Here is a 19,268-nt window from a genome sequence, read left to right on the forward strand (position 1 = left end):
GGCGGGCCCGGCCGCGGCCCGCCCGCCCTCAAGATGGCGGCGCTGGGGCGGGCGGGGGCGCGCGGCGGGGGCGGGGCGGGGCGGGGTGGCGGGAGCCATGTTGGGGCTGCGGGAGGAGCCGCCACCCGCGGCAGCGGCGGCGGCAGCTGCGGAGCCGTGCGGGGGGCGGCCCTAGGCGGGGGCGGTGTCGAGCGCGGACGCCGTCCAGCCCGGGCCGGGCGGCGGCCGCCGAGCCACCATGGCGGCGGAGGAGCCGGTGGCCGTCCCGAGCCGCCGCCGCCGCCGTCGCTGCTGCCGCTGCCGGGGGCCGCCGCCGCCGCCGCTGCTGCTGCCGCTGCTGCTGCTGCTCCCTTTGTTCCCCCCCGGGCTGGGGGCCGCCGCGCCGCCGGGCTGGTCGCCGCCGGCCCGCGGGGGCTGCCCGGTCGCCGGGCCGTGCTGGGCGGCGGCGGCGCTGCCCCCGGGGCTGCCCCCGTCTCCGCGCCGCCGGTCCCCGCCGCGCTGCCCGCCTCGCGCCGCGCCGCCGCGCCCGCCGCCGGCCGCATCCCCGGGACGGCGGGGCCGGCGCGCAGCCCCCAACCGCCACCCGCTGTTCCCCCAGTACAACTACCAGGCGGAGGTGGCGGAGAACCAGCCGGCGGGCACGGCCGTGGTGGCGGTGGCGGCACAGGACCCCGACGGAGGCGAGGCGGGGCGGCTGGCGTACTCCATGGACGCCCTGATGAACAGCCGCTCGCGGGAGCTGTTCAGCATCGACCAGCGGACCGGGCTCATCAGCACCACGCAGCCCCTCGACCGCGAGAGCATGGAGCTGCACTACTTCCGCGTGACGGCCGCCGACCACGGCGCTCCCCGGCTCTCCGCCACCACCATGGTGGCCATCACCGTGGCCGACCGCAACGACCACGACCCAGTGTTTGAGCAGGGCGAGTACCGGGAGACCATCCGGGAGAACGTGGAGGAGGGATACCCCATCCTGCAGCTGCGGGCCACCGACGTCGACTCCTCGCCCAATGCCAACATCCGCTATCGCTTCGTCAACGAGCGGGCTGCCCACGCTGTCTTCGAGATCGACCCGCGCTCCGGCCTCATCACCACCAGCGGGCCGGTGGACAGGGAGAAGATGGAGCGGTACTCCTTGGTGGTGGAGGCCAACGACCAGGGGAGGGAGCCGGGGCCGCGCTCCGCCACAGTCAAAGTCTACATCACGGTCCTTGATGAGAACGACAACACGCCTCAGTTCAGCGAGAAGCGCTACATCGTCCAGGTGAGGGAGGATGTACGGCCACACACCGAGATCTTACGCGTCACCGCCACGGACCTAGACAAGGACAACAACGCGCTGGTGCACTACAACATCATCAGCGGGAACAGCCGGGGCCAGTTCTCCATCGACAGCATCACCGGGGAGATACAGGTGGTGGCCCCGCTGGATTTTGAGGTAGAGCGGGAGTACGCCCTGAGGATCCGGGCTCAGGACGCGGGGCGCCCTCCCCTCTCTAACAACACTGGCATGGCCAGCATCCAGGTGGTGGACATCAACGACCACGCTCCCATTTTTGTCAGCACCCCTTTCCAAATCTCCGTCCTGGAGAACGCTCCCCTCGGCCACTCCGTCATCCACATCCAGGCCGTGGACGCGGACTACGGGGAGAACTCGCGCCTGGAGTACAAACTGACGGGGGTCTCGGCTGACACACCCTTCGTGGTGAACAGTGCCACAGGGTGGATCACGGTCAGTGGACCCTTGGACCGGGAGTCGGTTGAGCACTATTTTTTTGGGGTGGAGGCTCGGGACCACGGCTCTCCGTCTTTATCCGCCTCTGCCAGTGTCACCATTACCGTCATAGATGTCAACGACAACCGCCCCGAGTTCACCCAGAAGGAGTACTTCATCCGCCTGAACGAGGACGCGGCTGTGGGCACCAGCGTCCTCAGCGTCACGGCCATCGACCGGGACGTGAACAGTGCCATCACCTACCAGATCACCGGGGGCAACACGCGCAACCGCTTCTCCATCAGCACGCAGGGCGGGCTGGGGCTCATCACCCTGTCCCTGCCGCTGGACTACAAGCAGGAGAGGCGTTACGTGCTCACGGTGACGGCCTCCGATCGCACCCTGCGTGACAACTGCCACGTTCACATCAACATCACCGATGCCAACACACACCGGCCCGTCTTCCAGAGTGCCCACTACTCCGTGAGCATCAACGAGGACCGGCCCGTGGGCAGCACCGTGGTGGTGATCAGTGCCACGGACGATGATGTGGGCGAAAACGCTCGCATCACGTACTACCTAGAAGACAACGTCCCTCAGTTTCGCATTGACCCAGACTCTGGGGCCATCACTCTTCAAGCAGAACTGGACTATGAGGACCAGGTCACATATACGTTGGCTATCACTGCCAAGGACAACGGGATCCCCCAGAAAGCAGACACGACCTACGTTGAAATCATGGTGAATGACGTTAATGACAATGCCCCTCAGTTCGTCAGCCCTCATTACCAGGGCGTGATCTCTGAGGACGCGCCTCCCTTCACCAGCGTGCTCCAGATCTCTGCCACTGACCGGGACGCGCACACCAACGGGCGAGTGCAGTACACCTTCCAGAACGGGGAGGACGGGGATGGGGACTTCACCATAGAGCCCACCTCGGGGATCATCCGCACCGTCCGCAGGCTGGACCGTGAGAACGTTCCCGTCTACGAGCTGACGGCGTATGCCGTGGACAGGGGCATCCCTCCTCAGCGCACTCCTGTCCATATCCAGGTCACCATCCAGGATGTGAATGACAACACTCCTGTCTTTCCCGCTGAAGAGTTTGAGGTCTTGGTAAAGGAGAACAGCATCGTAGGCTCTGTCGTGGCCCAGATCACGGCCGTTGACCCGGATGAGGGACCCAATGCCCAGATCATGTACCAAATTGTGGAAGGCAACATCCCCGAGATATTCCAGATGGACATCTTTTCTGGGGAGCTCACAGCCTTGATAGACCTGGATTATGAGACAAAACCTGAGTATGTGATTGTGGTGCAGGCCACCTCTGCCCCTCTGGTCAGCAGAGCCACGGTCCACATCAAACTCATTGACCAGAATGACAACAGCCCCGTTCTCAAGAACTTCCAGATCCTCTTCAACAACTATGTGTCCAATAAGTCCAACACCTTCCCCTCAGGGGTCATAGGGAAGGTCCCGGCTTATGACCCAGATGTGTCCGACCGCCTGTCCTACACCTTTGAGCGGGGAAATGAACTGCACTTGTTGTTCGTGAATCAGTCGAGCGGGGAGCTGAGGCTGAGCCGTAAGCTGGACAACAATCGTCCGCTCGTGGCCTCCATGCTGGTGACTGTCACAGGTAGGGTCTGAAAACGGCTAAGCCAGTAGCACCTTTAGTACTGCGCTAGACCAGTCCAGTACCTCTGGGGGGGCTCTGCATGGCCCCCTTCAGGGAGCTTGTTCTGCATCGGGGGGCAGGTTGGTGACTGGCAAGGAGGTTTATATCAGGAGCCTCTTCCAGTAACGCTGGGGGGCCGGGCATGGCAGCAGCAGGGCAGGCTGCAGGGGGAGCGTGCTGTGAGGGGGCCGAGGCCCGAGGTGCTCTGCAAGAACAAAGCCTCGTTGCTCAGCTGTGAGGATCGCTTGTAGCTGCCAGCGAGACATCTTTAGAGGTGCCGTCAGCAGCGAGGCTGTGATGTGTGCTGTACGGAGCCGGCCGGGCAAGTGGCCGGTGCTGGGGGTGGCCAAGCTGCCGCCCAGGGGCTGGAGCGCCGCTTCACTCCCCAGCCTGGGTGGCTCTTCTCCCTGTGGGACCGAGTGCTTCCTCCAGGCTGTGCTCCAGGGGGAGAGACTGAACTCAGTGTGGAGAGAGCCCTCTTCAAAATACCGGGTGTAGTGTGGCTTCTGCCATGGCACTTGTTCCCCTGTGCTTTGTGCTGTGGCTCTTAAGCCACCATACCACCTTTCTGCAGCCAGCTCGGCGTTGTAGGGGACAGCTGTGACCAACCCTGGACCGTGGTGCTGAAAACTCTCACATCATGTGCACTGCCAGAGTATCTGAAAGCAGAAGGTAGCAGGAGCTGCTTGGGGGGCCTCTGGGGAGTGCTGGGATCCCCTCCAGCCGGGCTGAGGGCAGGACAAGGATGGACAGGGGGCTTGGCTGTGAGTACATGGGGTTTGGACCCAGAGCTCCCTGCTGGCTGAGCTTTACCTTCCCCACCAGCCTTTCTTTGCTGGCAGATGCATGATGTGAAATGGAGGCACCCATCCATGGCTGAGCCAAGGAGCGGCTTGAGGACAGGGAGGGCAAGAGCCTTCATGGGAAGGGCCAAGCACCGAATTACCGAGTGCCTGGGGAGCCCATCATTAAACCAGGATGGTCCCCTGGTCCTCAGCTACCGACTTGCCTTCCCTTTTTACATCCTTGTCTGACTTATTCAGCAAGAGGAGGGTTTATTTCAAAGGATGGAGTGAGGGCTTTGAGGGGAGCCCTGCTCGAGGCAGTGCTGCGTGGCCAGCACCAGCCGGCCGTGGCTGGGGCTCTTTGGGGGTTAATCGTAACGGCTGACCGGGAGCGGGCAGACGTGCCCATCACCGGAGGTGGGGGGTGGTTTTGACCTTTCCAGCTTCTGCCCGAGTGTGTGTGCACGAGAGCCCTGCCTCCTTGCACACTTAACCCTGCACAAAGGCAGGAGACAATCACGTCCCCGAGTCCTTGGCTGAGCTGCCTCGCGGCGAGGGGGCCGTGCAGTGAGTGTCGTCATCTTCAGCGGGAAGGGAGCCTGGGAGAGGAGCTCGTGAAGGAGGGGAGAGGATGGAAGGGGAAGAGCTGTGCCAGGGAGGGAAGCGAGACACCGGGAAACGGGCCCTTTGTTGGCTTTGATATTGGCTGCGGAGGTGGAGGTCTGGTTTGGTTCTGCCGTTCTTATTGTTCGAAGCCCTCCGCCCAGCTGGCAGCTCTGCCGGCCCCGTGCTGTTGCTGTGTGCAGGGGGGGCTGGTGGGTGGGTTTGCAGAGCTGGTGGTCAGGACTTTCAGCCCCAGCTGCATTGTTTGCCTGGAGCAGGAGCACCTTCCCCCTGCAGGAAGGCAACAATAGGGCCTAGGTGTGTGTCCGGAGGACCAGCATCCAAGGAGGGAGCGGCCTCCCTGCCTGAGGGCTTTGAGAGAGGCTGGATGCCTGTGAAAGAAGGGCAGGGGGCCCTTCTGTCTGCCTATGGGCCATATTATCAGCTCAGCTCCTTGTAGTAGACAAGGAAAGCTTGGCCCATCACAAGACAGTGCCTTTCCAGGGCACTGACAGCCTCAAAACTGACCCCAGCTCCTTGCAGGTGTGTAGGCACCTATGGCTGCTAAAATTGCCTCTGACAATGCAAGGCAGTGGGGAGATGGGGCTGTGTCCCTTACCAACAGCACAGCCTGAAATCAGGGCATTGTAGGAGACTGTTGTCCTGTTGACTTAAATCATTCCAGACTGGTTTCACTGGGCTAGACTGGCAAGGGTGGAAGCTCAGCTGCGCTTAGCTGTGGCTGCTGTATTGCCTGGTTCCCCTCAAGTTCTTTGTGCACAGCTTCTCTCAGCCTGCAGCCCAGGAGCTTGCCCTGGTGAGGAGACCCAAGATACCTCACCTAAAATCCCAGTCTGGCAGGGAAGACCTCCCCAAGAGCACATTTGTCTTGATTCCTATGTCTGAACATAGGAGAGTCATCTTTTCAAGTCAGGTAAGAGTCCTGGGGCTGCCTCTTCTCTCTGGAGGAGCCTGCTCTCAGGACCTTCCTCTCCTGTCCATCACAGCTGGAGTTACTGACCACAAAACCGGGATGAGAGGTTTAAGGATTTGTGTTCCTGGTTAGGGAATGGTTTTGGAGTCTTCTTGGTTATTATATTTTAGTTCCTGTCTTTAAAGCTCCCAGGAGAGTTGCATTTATACTCTGTGGTGAGTGGAGTCTGATTGACTTCCAAGATCTCTTAACCTGTCAAGTATCATCAGAATCTTGAGAGATCTGCAAAAGCCCTTCAGAAGTGGTGGGGAATGTTCACCTTACCCATACCTGTCTCCTCCTGTCCTGACTTCTCCATCCGGAGGTGTTTTTTTGCTCCTCAGCTGCAAACACGGAAGCTGCCCCTGACTGTCCCTGAGCATTCTGTGACACTGGCCTGCCTCGGAAGAGGACAGGTAGTGATGCATTGGAGCCTGTTCCTTGAGCTCCTGGTCTCCCCAGAGAGGGGTGCATCCCCTCCTGGGTCAGGGAGGCTGTTTGAGGTGAGCTGCCTTCCTCCCAATCCTGGGAGCTCCTGGGGATGCTGAAAGCCACAATGTTTGCTGTAGTGGAAGGAGAAACTCTACCAATGACTCCAACACTCTCTTGGCTGAAGCCCGTGCCTTGTGCCCCTTGCTGGGCTGGGGTGCTGCCTGGGGGTCTGGAGAGCCTCTGGCAATACAGGGGACAGGAGAGACAGGCTCTGTCCCTGGCACCCCCAGGAGACTGTCAGGCAGTGGCCAGCAGCCCTGCTCCCTCCAGGAGGTTTCTGGTGCAGGCCTGGAGCTCCATTCCCAGACTGACAGTGCAGCTCCCCGAGGACTCTGCTGCCCATCTCACCCAGCACTTCTTTCTGTAGCTTCACCGCTTTTGGAGTGGTAATTGCTGGTCTTGGAAATGCAAACACGGCGACTTGGAGCTGTCCAGCACTGGGATTAGAGTCTCTTGTGTCCCTTCTCCCTGCTCCTTTCCCTGTAGGCCTGTTTCCAGGGCTCCTCACCCTGCTGAATGAATATTCACCAGGCACCAGCCACAGGATTTAATCAGAAAGGCTGAGCATTCGTGATTAAAATATTTCCCAGGGGGGTCAGTGCCTCCAGCCAGCTTTGGGCTTTCTTTCAGTGGCTTTTTTTTCTGCCCCTGTTTGCAGCAGGTCATTCTCTTAACCATCTGCTTCCCCGTGCCTGGAGCAGGGGGGGAGGCAGCCCTGAGGGTTATGCCATGGGGATGGATGCTGTGGGAGAGCTTACCGAGGAGGGCTGTGGGTCAGGGCTGGCTCCACATTGCTGCAGAGGGCTGGGAAAGGGGCCCTTGGACTGTCCTGCTGGGGGCTGGGCAGTGCCAGGGGCATCAAGCACCCTGCAGCCCACCTTCTACCCCAGCCACAGCGTCCTCGCTCCTGGGAGGTGTTGCTGGCCTCTGACCTGCCCCAGGACGCAGCATCACATCAGCCAAGGCCTAATAGCAGCCATAAATCAGGCAGATGTCTGCCTGCCTATTGCTGGGTGCTGAGCAGCCCTTGGGGAGGGCGAGAGCTGTTCCCCGGCCCCACGGCTGCTTCCTCGCGAGCCACGAGCTGGAGACAGGGGAGTGGGAGGTGGCTGGGCTCTAACTGAGCTCCTGCCCACCTTGGTCAGAGAGACAGACTGCCAGGAGGGGACAAAGGGGGAGGGGAGGGAGCAGGGACACAAAAGGGGCTGGTGTCAAAGGGGTGGTGTCCCAGGATGCTGCCTCAGCAGGCAGGCCCCTAGGGAGGGCTGTGAGAGCATCTCAGGGGCTTGGGGAGCATCTCGTGCCAGGCATGGCTGAGCCTGCCTTGTAGCTTTCCCCTCACTCCTGCCTCCCCTGGGCTGGGGGACATTGGCAGCCCATGAGCCTCTTGCAGAAGGAAGGTGCCTCAGGGTACAAAGGGAGGATCCAGTTCCTTGTTCTGAGGCCAGGCAGGTCTAAATCCCCAGCACATCCCAGCGGGTGCTGGATGGAGCTGTGCAGTACTTGCTGCGTGTGCTGCCCTCCATGGCAGGGTGTCGCACACAGGGGTGGCTTCCCACCGTGCTCTCATGTGGGGTGGGTGCAGTTTGATGTCAGAGAGAAGTGAAATCTTTCAGGAGATGAGCTCCTGGGGGGCCATACTGACACAGCTGCGCCCCAGCCCGGCACAAGCCTTATCTCCAGAGCACCAGCCCCGGCACACAGGCTGCTGCTTGCCTGGGAACTTGCAGGGTCACCAGAAAGCTTTCACCTTCTGAAGAGTGGAAGAGAGAGGAGGGGGAAGAAAGGGAGACATTTCAATCTTTAAATCCTCCTGCAGTGCAAACTTCAAACGGAGCTGAGGGGAATCAAAAGGCTTTGCAGCACAGCAGCTGTGGGAGGAGGAGAGGAGCAGTAAAGGCAGCTTTGCACCTGAGGCATAGAGCTGGGGCAGAGGCTGGGGAGCTGGCATTTACACCCCTGCTCCTCATTGGTCACGTGTAGGGGATGTTACAGCATGGCTGGGTACCCAGGGGTAGTTCTGGGAGTCACCATTGAGATGTGCTGATGCAAATATTGTCGTGATGTGATGACGGAGGGCTGAGTTTCCAAGGAAACGTGGGAGTTTGGGGCTCTGGGGTGGATGTGGGGTGGGAGATGGGAACAGCAGCAGGCTGCCATGTGCTGCTGACACCCATGGGCCGTAAGTGTTGGTGTGCTGGCAGTGGCTGGGAGATGGGTCACCCCATTTCACCAGCAGCAGTGAGGTTCTTGATGAGCCTCACTGAACGTTTCTGGGGCTACAGAGGTTGACGTGATCCTTGCTTTTCCAGCCAGCTCTGCCTGCTCTAGCCTACATTGGAGCAGGGCTGTGAAAGAGGAGGTATCCTGGAGCAGCAGACAGGCTTCACCCCTTGAGTGTCTTGGCCAAAGCTGCTAGGAAAGGTGCCTGGAGTGGCCTGAGCCAGACTGCTTTGTGGGGTACCTCCTGGCAAAGCCACTGACTTAAATCACGTGGAAAGGAGAGTTAATGACTGAAAAATAAAACCACTACTCAAACCTCTGCCCAGGTAGAGAGGGGGAAGAGTGACAGCCCCAGCGAAGAGCCATGCAGCTTGCATTTGGGCAGTGTTCAGTGGTGAGGCTGAGGAATGGACTGGGGCAGTTGTGCTCCAGAAGGAACTGGTGGGAGTTTTAGCTGAGCAAGATATGGGGCTTGCTGCATGGCTGGTCCCCAGCTGGGGCTATTGCAGCCTCTGTCACTGGGAGGGATGCTGTGTACCTGCGTGTGCTTGTAGGAGGGTTTCCTGGAGGAATTAGGAATGTAGTCACACCTGTCTTGTCCCTAATTTACAGCAGGGTATGACCCTCCAAGGTGGTTGGATCACTGGGTTTCTGGGAGTGGGGGGAGGCATGGACCTCAATTTGCTTAGCTGCTGTGGTGGGAGCTGTGCGATTGCCTGTCTGGGCTGGTGCAGGGCTGGCTGAGGCCCAGCAGGCTGAGCTGCTGGCACCTGAGCATGCCTGCTGTGGGGCTGAGATGCTGCTAACGGCCCAGGTCCTGGCCGGGCACAGCCAAGCGTGTGTGCATGGGAGCGTGCTCACCCCGGGAGGTTGCTGGCATGGTGCTGGGTCCCAAGGGGAGGGAGTTTGCTTCCAAGGAAGGGAAAGATTAAAGAGAATTAAACAAACCGGAGATGGGCCGAGGGAGGAAGAGATGCAAAGCAGATGGTGGGAAGGGGGGAAGCAGGGAAACCAGCACAAAAGCCTTGGAGACCCTGGAGGAGAAAGGAGGAAGCGGGAGGAGGGGAGCACAGGGAAAGGCAGCGTGGGGGAGGCAGACAGGGCGCAGCAGGGAAGGAAAACACCCCAGGCCTTGGCATCAGCTCCTGTGTTTGCCTAGCCTCCTGCTGGGACTTCCTTCTGCCCAGATCTCACCAGCATCTTTGTTCCTGAGAGCTCAATTTGCTGCCGAGATCCAAGACAAGGAGAGAACCCGAGTTATCTCACTGGAGGGAGCTCCTCCTCCAGCCTGGGTGTCACCCTGCGAGCCCCTGGGGCTGCGACTCCAAGCTTCCTTAGCCAAGGCCTTTCTGGGGCCTCACTGTGGTGTGGGGCTCTGCCCCGGGGTGGGAGGGAGAAGAGTCTCCAACAAGCAGCCAAAGACCTGCGGCATCATGTCCCCGTTGCCTCCCACAGACGGCATCCACAGCGTGACAGCCCAGTGCGTCCTGCGGGTGATCATCATCACGGAGGACATGTTGGCCAACAGCATCACGGTGCGGCTGGAGAACATGTGGCAGGAGCGCTTCCTCTCCCCGCTGCTGGCCGCCTTCCTGGAAGGGGTGGCCACCGTGCTGGCGACGCCCAAGGAGGACATCTTCATCTTCAACATCCAGAATGACACGGACGTGGGCGGCGCGGTGCTGAACGTCAGCTTCTCGGCGCTGTCGCCGCGCGGCGGGCGGTACCTGAGCTCGGAGGAGCTGCAGGAGCAGCTGTACATGAAGCGCATGGCGCTGACCGGGGCCTCCATGCTGGACGTGCTGCCCTTCGACGACAACGTCTGCCTGCGGGAGCCCTGCCAGAACTACATGAAGTGCATCTCCGTCCTCAAGTTCGACAGCTCGGCCCCCTTCATCGCCTCGCCCTCCACCCTGTTCCGGCCCATCCACCCCATCACGGGGCTGCGCTGCCGCTGCCCGCAGGGCTTCACCGGGGACTACTGCGAGACGGAGATCAACCTGTGCTACTCCAACCCGTGCCGCAACGGCGGGCTGTGCCGGCGCCGGGAGGGGGGCTACACCTGCGTGTGCCGGCAGCACTTCAGCGGTGAGTGCCAGGCTGCAGGGTGAGGGTCCCAGCGCTGCTGTCCCCGTGGCAAGGTGCCCGTCCCGGCGGGGTGGCGGGAGGCAGAGCCCCTCTGCCCGCAGGGGTCCGGCCCTGCTCCCGGCTCCCCCTGTTTCCATGCGCTGCATGTGCAAGGCTGGGGTCGCCACAGAAGTCTGTCCTGCAGGGAGGTGGTGTGGAGCGCTCTGGGGGATGCTGGCCACCACCCTTGTTTTTCACAGAGCAGGAGGACCAAGCTGGGCCTCAGCCAGGCTCATCAGCTCTGCCTTGTGCCAGTGGGGTGATGGGCTCTGGGACAACTGGAGATGCTGGTTTCAGCTGCTCTGGCAGAGGTGTGGAGTCCACAGTAGCCCCATGTTGCCCACCCAAAACAAGGGGAGGCTGGGCCTAGCTGCCTCACCAGGCAGGATCTGATCCAGTACCAGCCATGGGAGCAATCCCTGGGCGGGTCAGTGTCTTATTTGGGGGACTGTTGCCAGTGTCTTGTTGCCACAAGTTCCCTGCAGGCTGTGCAGACCTATACCCAGCCACTGGCAACCTGCAGGTGGGGGAGGGTGGCCTGTGGCTACTGGGGAGGGAGCCTTTGCCTTGCCCTCCCTGCCGAGAGAGGGAGTTTGGCAGCAGATGGCTGCCTTGGAGCTGATCTCCTGTAGTGGCTCCTGGTGAGATAAGTAGTCAGTGGTAATTAACCTCTGGCATTTGAAGCATGAACAGCCATTAGTGGAAGGGTTAATGAGCTCGTTTCCCTGTCACTTCATGCTGTCTCCTGATGTCTTCCTCGTGTGCCACTAAGTGATGGGAGCAGGGCCCAGGGTGTAGGGTTGCAGAGTGATTCCCTGTGTGCTGTGGGGACAGCATGGAAGAAGGGCTGGTCTTCTCTGCACTGGGCATCCCCCTCACCCATGCCAGCAAGGTGCATGGGTATTTGGTGTCCAGTGATGGTGCCCAAGCAGGCACTCTCAGCTTCCCCAGGACTTCCCTGCCTTGTCCTTGACATTCTCTCCATCCTTAGGACTGTGCAGCCCACTTGCAGCCAGTCCACTCCTGTCCTGTTCCTGTGCCATCCTGGGTCCAAACCTGCCTTTTACTATGGGATACACTTCGGTGCCACCTGGGTTGTCACTTCCTTTGCCTACCCAGAGCTGCCCCACAAACTCCTGCCTCAAGCATGGGCTTGAGCTCTGCTTTCCCTGGATGAGGAGCGGGTGGCTGGCAGCTGCACACGTGGCCCTCAGCCAGGCTGTGCCTGAGCCTCTCCTCTGGCTCCCCTCAGCCAGGCCATGCCTGAGCCTCTCCTCTGGCTCCCCTCAGCCAGGCCATGCCCGAGCCTCTCCTCTGGCTCCCCACAGGTGAGAACTGCGAGGTGGACCGGCGCTCGGGACGCTGCGTGCCCGGCATCTGCCGCAACGGCGGCACCTGCACCAACGGCGCCGATGGCGGCTTCCGCTGCCAGTGCCCGGCCGGCGGCTTCGAGCCACCCTTCTGCGAGGTGTCCACACGCTCCTTCCCACCGCGCTCCTTCGTCATGTTCCGGGGCCTGCGCCAGCGCTTCCACCTCACCCTCACCCTCTCGTGAGTCCTCTCCTTCCTGCGCTGGACGCCAGCACCCGCCGGTCTCCTGGCCCTGCTCTGGCGGCTCTAATGTTCCCTGAGCCGGGCCAGGGACTCGCTGATGCTCCCAGACCCCTGCGTTACCGTCTTTGCCTTGCCACGGGGAACCTTTAGCTACAGGGTTCTGAATATGCCCTGCCACGTCTCCCATGGCATCAGCCCGCCCTTCCTTCAGTGCCTCTGCCCTTCCCTGCTGCCAGCTCTCTGTCTCCCTGCCAGGCCCCCATGCTGCCAAAGCAGCCACGCGATCAAGCTTGCAGCCCCTTCCCACCTGGGCTTGCAGCCGGGGCCAGGCTCAGGTCTCACCCTGTCCCCGTGCCATGGAGAACGGGATCTCCGCGTGCTCCTTGGCACGTGCTGCCCTCCCGCTTCCTCCCTTGCCCCAGGTTCAGCACAGTGGAACCCAGCGGCCTCCTGCTCTACAACGGGCGCCTGAACGAGAGGCACGACTTCCTGGCAGTGGAGATCATCCAGGGGCAGGTTCAGCTGAAGTACTCCACAGGTAGGCTCGGCCCTGCCTGTCGCAGGATTTGTGCTGTGGGAGCTGCCAGAGCTGTGCTGTTCTGGGTGGAGCCTGTGCTAAGGGAGACCGGGTTGAGGTGTTGGTGAGCATCAGTGGATGGCACAGGGAGTGGGCATGAGGACCCTTCCTAGGCTTAGGAGTATGAGTGCAGTGACAAGGGTGAGTACAAACCAGGACAAACCCTTTTGAGGTCTCTGCTGCACTTCTCTTATGTCACCATGAGCTTCACTTCCTGCCATGCCATGAGCCAGTCTGGAGAGGAAGGCTCTTCTGGGAGGATATTTGCTATCCTGCCAGCCTCTGCCTCTCTGTGCTGCCTTGTGCCATTGCTGTGCCCATCCTGCCTGCCCTGAGGGATGTTAGGATCTGCTGCCAGGAGCCCTCCTGTTAACAGCTGGGGGTTCCCTTTCATCCTGGGTCTAGCTCTCCTTCCTTCTGCCCTGCACACAGTGCCTCGTGACCATCCTGCTGCTGCTCTGGTTGCCCTGGTCTCCTCAGGGAGAGAGTCCAAGTGGCTGGTCAGGGGCCAGAGAGGAGCCACCCCGGGGTGCTGGCTGTTGGTCCCAGGGCTGTGACTCCCCCTGTCCTGCTCCCGCTGCAAGGCCAATGTACTGAGCTTGTCTCCCTGAAGCCTGTCTCCATCCCTGCACGGGGCTGTCAGCAGCACAGCGAGCTCAGGGCCTGCAGGTGTGGGCTGCCTGGCCTCGCTCAGCGTGCCCTCATCCCCTCTCTGCAGGAGAGTCCAGCACGGTGGTGAGCCCCTACGTGCCAGGAGGTGTGAGCGATGGGCAGTGGCACACGCTGCAGCTCCACTACTACAACAAGGTATGTGTGCCCCAGCTGCCCCACACACATGGGCCTCAAGAGAGCGGCTCTGCCTCTCCCTCTCCCTGCCTCTCCTGCTGTCTGTCTCTGCCCCATGGGGAGGTTGTGGAGAGAAGGTACAATGGAGCAGGCAGCTAGGTGCAGGGGGAGATTGACCCCCTTGGAGGCTGCACACAGTGCCCTTGCCCACATCCCTGCACCTCGTACTCAGCTCCAGCAGTGCAGGGTGCCTGTGCCACACTAAGGCCCTTTCCTCGCTGCCCTGTGAGCCCTTGGGCTCCTGGGCCTGAGGGCACGTGTGCTGCTAACACTCTGCCTTTGGTTTCAGCCCAAGGTCAACGCCCTGGGGGTTGTTCAGGGCCCCTCCAAGGACAAGGTGGCCATCCTGACAGTGGATGAATGTGATGCCTCGGTGGCCCTGCAGTTTGGCAGCGAGATCGGGAACTACTCCTGTGCTGCTGAGGGTGTGCAGACCAGCTCCAAGAAGTGAGTTCCTTGGGCACTGCTGGGCAGTGCTGCGATGGGGAAAGAAAGCAGCACGGTGTCTGGGTGCCCTGCAGAGTCAGCCCTTCACAGCTGGGCCCTTGGCTTTGTGTGTGCCTGTCCCCAGGGATGTTTGCTTCCCAGCCCCTTGCACTGGGGAGCCAGATGGCCAGCCTGAGGTCACTGTGCCTCTTAAAGCCCTGGGCTTCTTTCCTTGTAGGTCTCTGGACCTCACCGGTCCCTTGCTCCTCGGAGGAGTCCCCAACCTGCCAGAGAACTTCCCTGTTGCTCACCGGGACTTTGTGGGGTGCATGAGAGACCTGTACATTGACAGCAAACGCATCGACCTGGCCTCCTACATCGCCAACAACGGAACTGCTGCAGGTACCGGTGCCCAGCTCCTGCCAGCCTCTGGCCTGAGAAGCCTCTGCTGCTCGTGCACCAGCACTGCCGGCCTGTAACAGCATCACGGCAGCACAGCTGGAGCTGAGCAGCTTCTCATCAGAGCACAGATCCCCCTAAATGAGCCAGTCACCACTCCAGCTAATGTTCTGGGAACGTCCCTTGATCTTAGCTGCAGAGGCCACAGAGCTGGCTGGGAGGTGCTGAATAGTCAGTCCAGCTCCCCAGTGTCTTTCTTCTGGTGTAAAGAGCGGCAGCAGCCTTGACTCATTGCTGAGCAGGCAGGGATGTGCAAAGGGGCTGAGCAGCTGGGCCTGCCTGGGGCAAGGACTGGTGGGCAGTGGTCCTGTCCCATCTGGGCTGGAGGAAGTTTGTGAGCAGGTTGAGGCTGACATGGGTGACTTTGATACCTCCAGGCTGCCATGCCAAGCACACATTCTGCGACTCCAGCCCCTGCAAGAACGGCGGCACCTGCTCTGTCAGCTGGGGGACCTACTCCTGCCTGTGTCCCGTGGGCTTCGGGGGCAAGGACTGCCGTCACCGTGAGTGTGGGCACTGCGGAGCGGGCAGGGCAGGCCGGGCACGGGCCAGGCGCTGCTGGGCTCACTGTGGAACCAGAGTTAAGGGGCCCATGTGAGAGGAACTAGCTCTGGCATCCCTGCATCTAGTGCTCCCTGCGCAGTGCCCATCCCTTCTCCTCACCTTTGCTTTCCTTTCCAGCCATGCACCATGCCCACTATTTCCAGGGCAACAGTGTTCTGACCTGGGACTTCAAGACAGACGTGAAGATCTCAGTGCCGTGGTACGTGGGGCTGGCGTTTCGGACACGGCAGCCAGACGGGGTGCTCCTGCAGGCCCACGCCGGCCAGTACACCACGCTGCTCTGCCAGGTAGGGCCACGGCCTCTGCCGCAGCACCGTGCCCCTGCCTCCTCTGCCCTCTGCCCCAGGAGAGTGGGAGGACCCTGCCCCTCCATGTTGGCTCCAGCCCAAGCAAAGGGTGGTTGTGGGGAGAGGCCTTTAGCAGGGCTGTGTGTCCCACCCCATGCTCAGAGGGCATTGGCAGAGCTTTTGCTCACTGCTGCCATTGCTGGTTCCATCCCTGCAGCTGGCTGGGGGCTTGCTGTCCTTGGTGGTGAGCAGAGGCTCTGGGCGCAGCACCAGCCTCCTCCTGGACCAGCTGCAGCTCAGCGATGGGAGGTGGCACGACCTCCAGCTGGAGCTGCGGGACGTGCACAGCGGGCGAGACTCGCGCTATGTCATCACCCTCACCGTGGACTTTGGGCTCTACCAGGTAGGTGCTGCCTGAGATCCCAGCACCAGGACAGAAACTGGGGGGGATGATTGGCATACACAGGCCAGGCTGAGCCGCTGCACCCTTGGGGAGCGCTGGGGCAGGGCTGCTGCCAGCTGCCCCACGTTACTCCCTTTCCTTCTGCAGGACACGGTGGTTGTCGGAAATGAGCTGCATGGGCTGAAGGTGAAACACCTCCACGTGGGGGGAGTCCTGGGCTCTGGTGAGGTGCAGAACGGGCTGAGGGGCTGCATTCAGGTAAGTATTGCTCTTAAGATCTCACTTTCCAGCAGGTCTGTTACATGGTTGGGTGGAAACACAGGCCTGGCAGCTGTTGTCAATGTCCATTCTGTCAGTGACACTCCCTCTGAGCATTCAAGGCTCTGAGGTGCTGTGGGGCAGCCAGAAATCAATCCTAAACTAATGAATCCTGGGGCAGCAGGGGTGATGAGATGGCCACCCTGGGGGTCTGGAAGGCAGGAGGACTGGGAGTGTCGTGGGTCTGTTGTAGATTCACTGTGGGTTTGTGGCCTGTGTTACAGGGGGTGCGCCTGGGTGACAGTGTCACCGGGACTGTGCTGCCCAAGCCCAGCCATGCCCTGCGTGTGGAGGCTGGCTGCAGCGTGCCCAGCCCCTGCCACTCCAACCCCTGCCCGGCCAACAGCATCTGCAAGGATGAGTGGCAGAGTTACTCCTGTGTGTGCCAGCCAGGTAGGTTCTGCAGTGCCCTGCCACTGCTTTCCTCTCCATGCCTGTCTGTCAGCTCCTCTCCCCCTGTGACTGCTTTCCTGTCTATCCCTTGGGCAAGTCACATCCCTAGAGGGCAGAATCCTTCCTGAGCCCCCTGAATCCTCTCCTCTGTCCACATCTCAGGGTACTATGGAGGGGACTGCGTGGATGTGTGTCACCTCAACCCCTGCAAGAACAAGTCAGTGTGTCGCCGCAAGCCAGGTTCACCCCTGGGCTACGTCTGCGAGTGTGGAGGCAACTTTTTTGGGCAGTACTGTGAGCACAGGTGAGATGTGGGGCACAGGGCATGGCCACTGCCTCTGTGCCTGGCTCTACTGCCTTCTTCTCTTGGCTACTTGACCAGGGACTTCTCAGTGCCACCCGGCTCCTTGGAGCTGCTGAGCAGCTGGGCTGGTGGAAGGAGAAGGCCCAGGGTATTTGTTGTAACAGCAAAGGTATTTCTCTCCCTAGGATGGACCAGCAATGTCCGAAGGGCTGGTGGGGGAACCCCACCTGCGGGCCCTGTAACTGTGATGTGAACAAGGGCTTTGACCCTGACTGCAATAAAACCAACGGGCAGTGCCACTGCAAGGTGAGAGGCAGCTGTGCCCATGAGGACGTAGCCTATGGCTTGCCTGGAGCCCTGGATGCTGTTCCTTCTCTCCTCCAAAGGCCTGGCATCTGCCCAGGCCCTGCTTTGTATGCCCACTTCTGGGCTGGATCCCAGCTCGGCATCCTGCGCAGCCCTCCTGGCCCAGCACAGTGATGATGGGGGCAGGGAGTGCTCACACATCCCTTCCCTGGCCCTCCCTGCCCTGGCTGCTGCCCCAGCAGCTGCCTGATGGCTGCCCTTATCTCCCCCAGGACTTCCACTATCGCCCCAAAGGCAGCGACACGTGCCTGCCCTGCGACTGCTACCCCGTGGGCTCCACCTCGCGCTCCTGTGACAGGGAGTCGGGCCGGTGCCAGTGCCGGCCGGGGGTCATCGGCCGCCAGTGCAACAGCTGCGACAGCCCCTTCGCCGAGGTGACGCCGAGCGGCTGCGAGGGTGAGTGTGGGCATGGCAGGAGCTGGTGTGAGGGGAATGTGGGCACGGAGGGAGCTGGTGCCCTGGGCTGAGCAGCCACAGACACCCTCTCTGAGCTGCCCCTCCACCTGCGTGTCTCCACAGTGCTCTATGATGGCTGCCCAAAAAGCCTGAAGGCGGGTGTGTGGTGGCCCCAGACCAAGTTTGGCTTCTCGGCCGTGGTGCTGTGTCCCAAAGGCTCCCTGGGTGAGTGGGGATGCAATGGGGAGAGGGCAGCCTGGCTGTCCTGTCAGGGCTGTGGCAGCCCTTGCAACATCATAGTGTTCTTGTGCTGTCTCGGTCATGTTTAGCTGGGCTTGAGATCTGAGAGAAGGCAACTGGAGGAGAAATGCCATAGCCTTTGGGGAGAGCAGAGGGAGCTGGCCACAGGGCTGGAGAACAGGCTTGGGGGGTCTAGACCCATCACCCAGCCCCAGGGCTGTGCTGTTCCCTCAGCCTCAGTGCCCGCCTTCTCCCTGCTGCTACTTGGTTTCAGCTGGCTTAGGCTGGGGCCAGGCCTGGCCTGGCAGCTCATTGCCCGCAGCACCTTGCCTCAGGGTGCACTGCGAGGGGAGCAGGGCACAGTGAGCTGGTAGGTGAGTGTCTCTGGGAGGAGTCAGCATCCTGAGCTGGAGGAGACCATCCTTCAAAGGCATGGGCAGGGGCTGGGACTGTAGGGCAGCGCCAGCCTCAGAGGACAATACAAACCCTGTCCTTCTCCAGCCGTTCGCCCCAGGAGGAGGCAGGTTTGGCTCCTAACTGTTGTCGCTTCTCTCCCCGGTTCTCTCGCCCTCCGTGCTCAGGCTTGAGGGGTTCAGGTAAGGTTGTTCCCATCTCTTTCCCTCTGTGCTGTAAGGGCTGTGCCATGCAGCTTTCCCTCCCTGCTCCCTGCCTGGCACGCTGCACACCCCTGCGCTTTCCCTGCTGCTTCTGGAGCTGCCGAGTGTGTTCCCACTGCTTTGCCTGGCCTCACTGCTGCCCCACACTCTGCCCTCTCCCAGCACACTGCCCAGCCCGAGCCTGCTGCACTGCCTCTGGATAGACCCTGGCTCCTGGGCTGGCACCTGCCTGCTTGGGCTGGGAGGGGATGGGAGCTGGTGATCAGCAATGGAGGGATGGCCGTGGGGTGGAGGAAGCGAGGAGTTGTTTGGGTGGGGAGCAGGAGATGGGGGCAGGAACTGATGGGCACACACAGCACGAGGTCCTGTTCCCTCTGCCCAGCTGGCATGGGAGGCAGAGGGGCCCAGGGACCAGATCCTGCCCAGATCTGCAGCTTGACTGATCTCTGATGATCTCTGTTCTTTCCCAGGGGAAGGGCTGCAGTGTGGAGGTTCTTTGTTCTCCCTGCTACAAAGGCACTGGTTCCCCAGCCTTTGGTGGCTGGAGAGGACAGCTTGAAGCTGGAGATGGACAGGGGAGCATGCTATTCACTGGGGCTCTTCCAAGCAGCACTTGGAGTCTGCCCCAGGCTCCCTCTCCCCACTCTGGCCGTGCCCCTGCCCTCTCCCACCCCTGGGCACCTGGAGCTGTCCCCAGGAGGGCCTGTCCCACAGTCCTACTGAGTACATAGGGGTCACCCAAGTTCCTCTTGCTCAAAGTGTGCATGGTGACAGTTCCAGCCCAGGACACTGCTCTGCGTGTGGCTTTAGCAGAGCTTCTGCAGGTGCTCAACACCTGATCCCACTCAGTGGTGGTATCTCCATGGCTGGGCCTCAGCCAGGGATTGGGCTCTGGCACTGGGGACTCAGCCCACACTGCTGGT

General features: G+C 61.2%; 1 protein-coding gene across 5 annotated transcripts in view; it reads left to right on the forward strand.

Moving 5' to 3' along the window:
* The first annotated feature begins 238 nt into the window (after positions 1-238).
* The window catches only part of CELSR3 (cadherin EGF LAG seven-pass G-type receptor 3), a 32,729-nt gene continuing 13,699 nt past the window's right edge, over positions 239-19,268 (forward strand). For 3 of the 5 annotated variants that reach the window (XM_062008351.1, XM_062008355.1, XM_062008353.1), the window contains exons 1-17: positions 239-3,353; positions 9,924-10,556; positions 11,924-12,146; positions 12,572-12,687; positions 13,445-13,533; positions 13,862-14,019; positions 14,237-14,400; positions 14,835-14,960; positions 15,139-15,308; positions 15,526-15,711; positions 15,859-15,969; positions 16,254-16,422; positions 16,585-16,726; positions 16,912-17,032; positions 17,305-17,488; positions 17,612-17,713; positions 18,310-18,324. In XM_062008351.1, coding sequence (XP_061864335.1) covers positions 239-3,353; positions 9,924-10,556; positions 11,924-12,146; positions 12,572-12,687; positions 13,445-13,533; positions 13,862-14,019; positions 14,237-14,400; positions 14,835-14,960; positions 15,139-15,308; positions 15,526-15,711; positions 15,859-15,969; positions 16,254-16,422; positions 16,585-16,726; positions 16,912-17,032; positions 17,305-17,488; positions 17,612-17,713; positions 18,310-18,324 — 5,824 coding nt within the window. The remainder of the gene's footprint in view (positions 3,354-9,923; positions 10,557-11,923; positions 12,147-12,571; positions 12,688-13,444; positions 13,534-13,861; positions 14,020-14,236; positions 14,401-14,834; positions 14,961-15,138; positions 15,309-15,525; positions 15,712-15,858; positions 15,970-16,253; positions 16,423-16,584; positions 16,727-16,911; positions 17,033-17,304; positions 17,489-17,611; positions 17,714-18,309; positions 18,325-19,268) is intronic. The other 2 variants (XM_062008356.1, XM_062008352.1) reach the window with 1 other exon arrangement.

This window comes from Colius striatus, chromosome 15 (genome assembly GCF_028858725.1).
Source record: "Colius striatus isolate bColStr4 chromosome 15, bColStr4.1.hap1, whole genome shotgun sequence".
Classification (NCBI taxonomy): domain Eukaryota; kingdom Metazoa; phylum Chordata; class Aves; order Coliiformes; family Coliidae; genus Colius; species Colius striatus.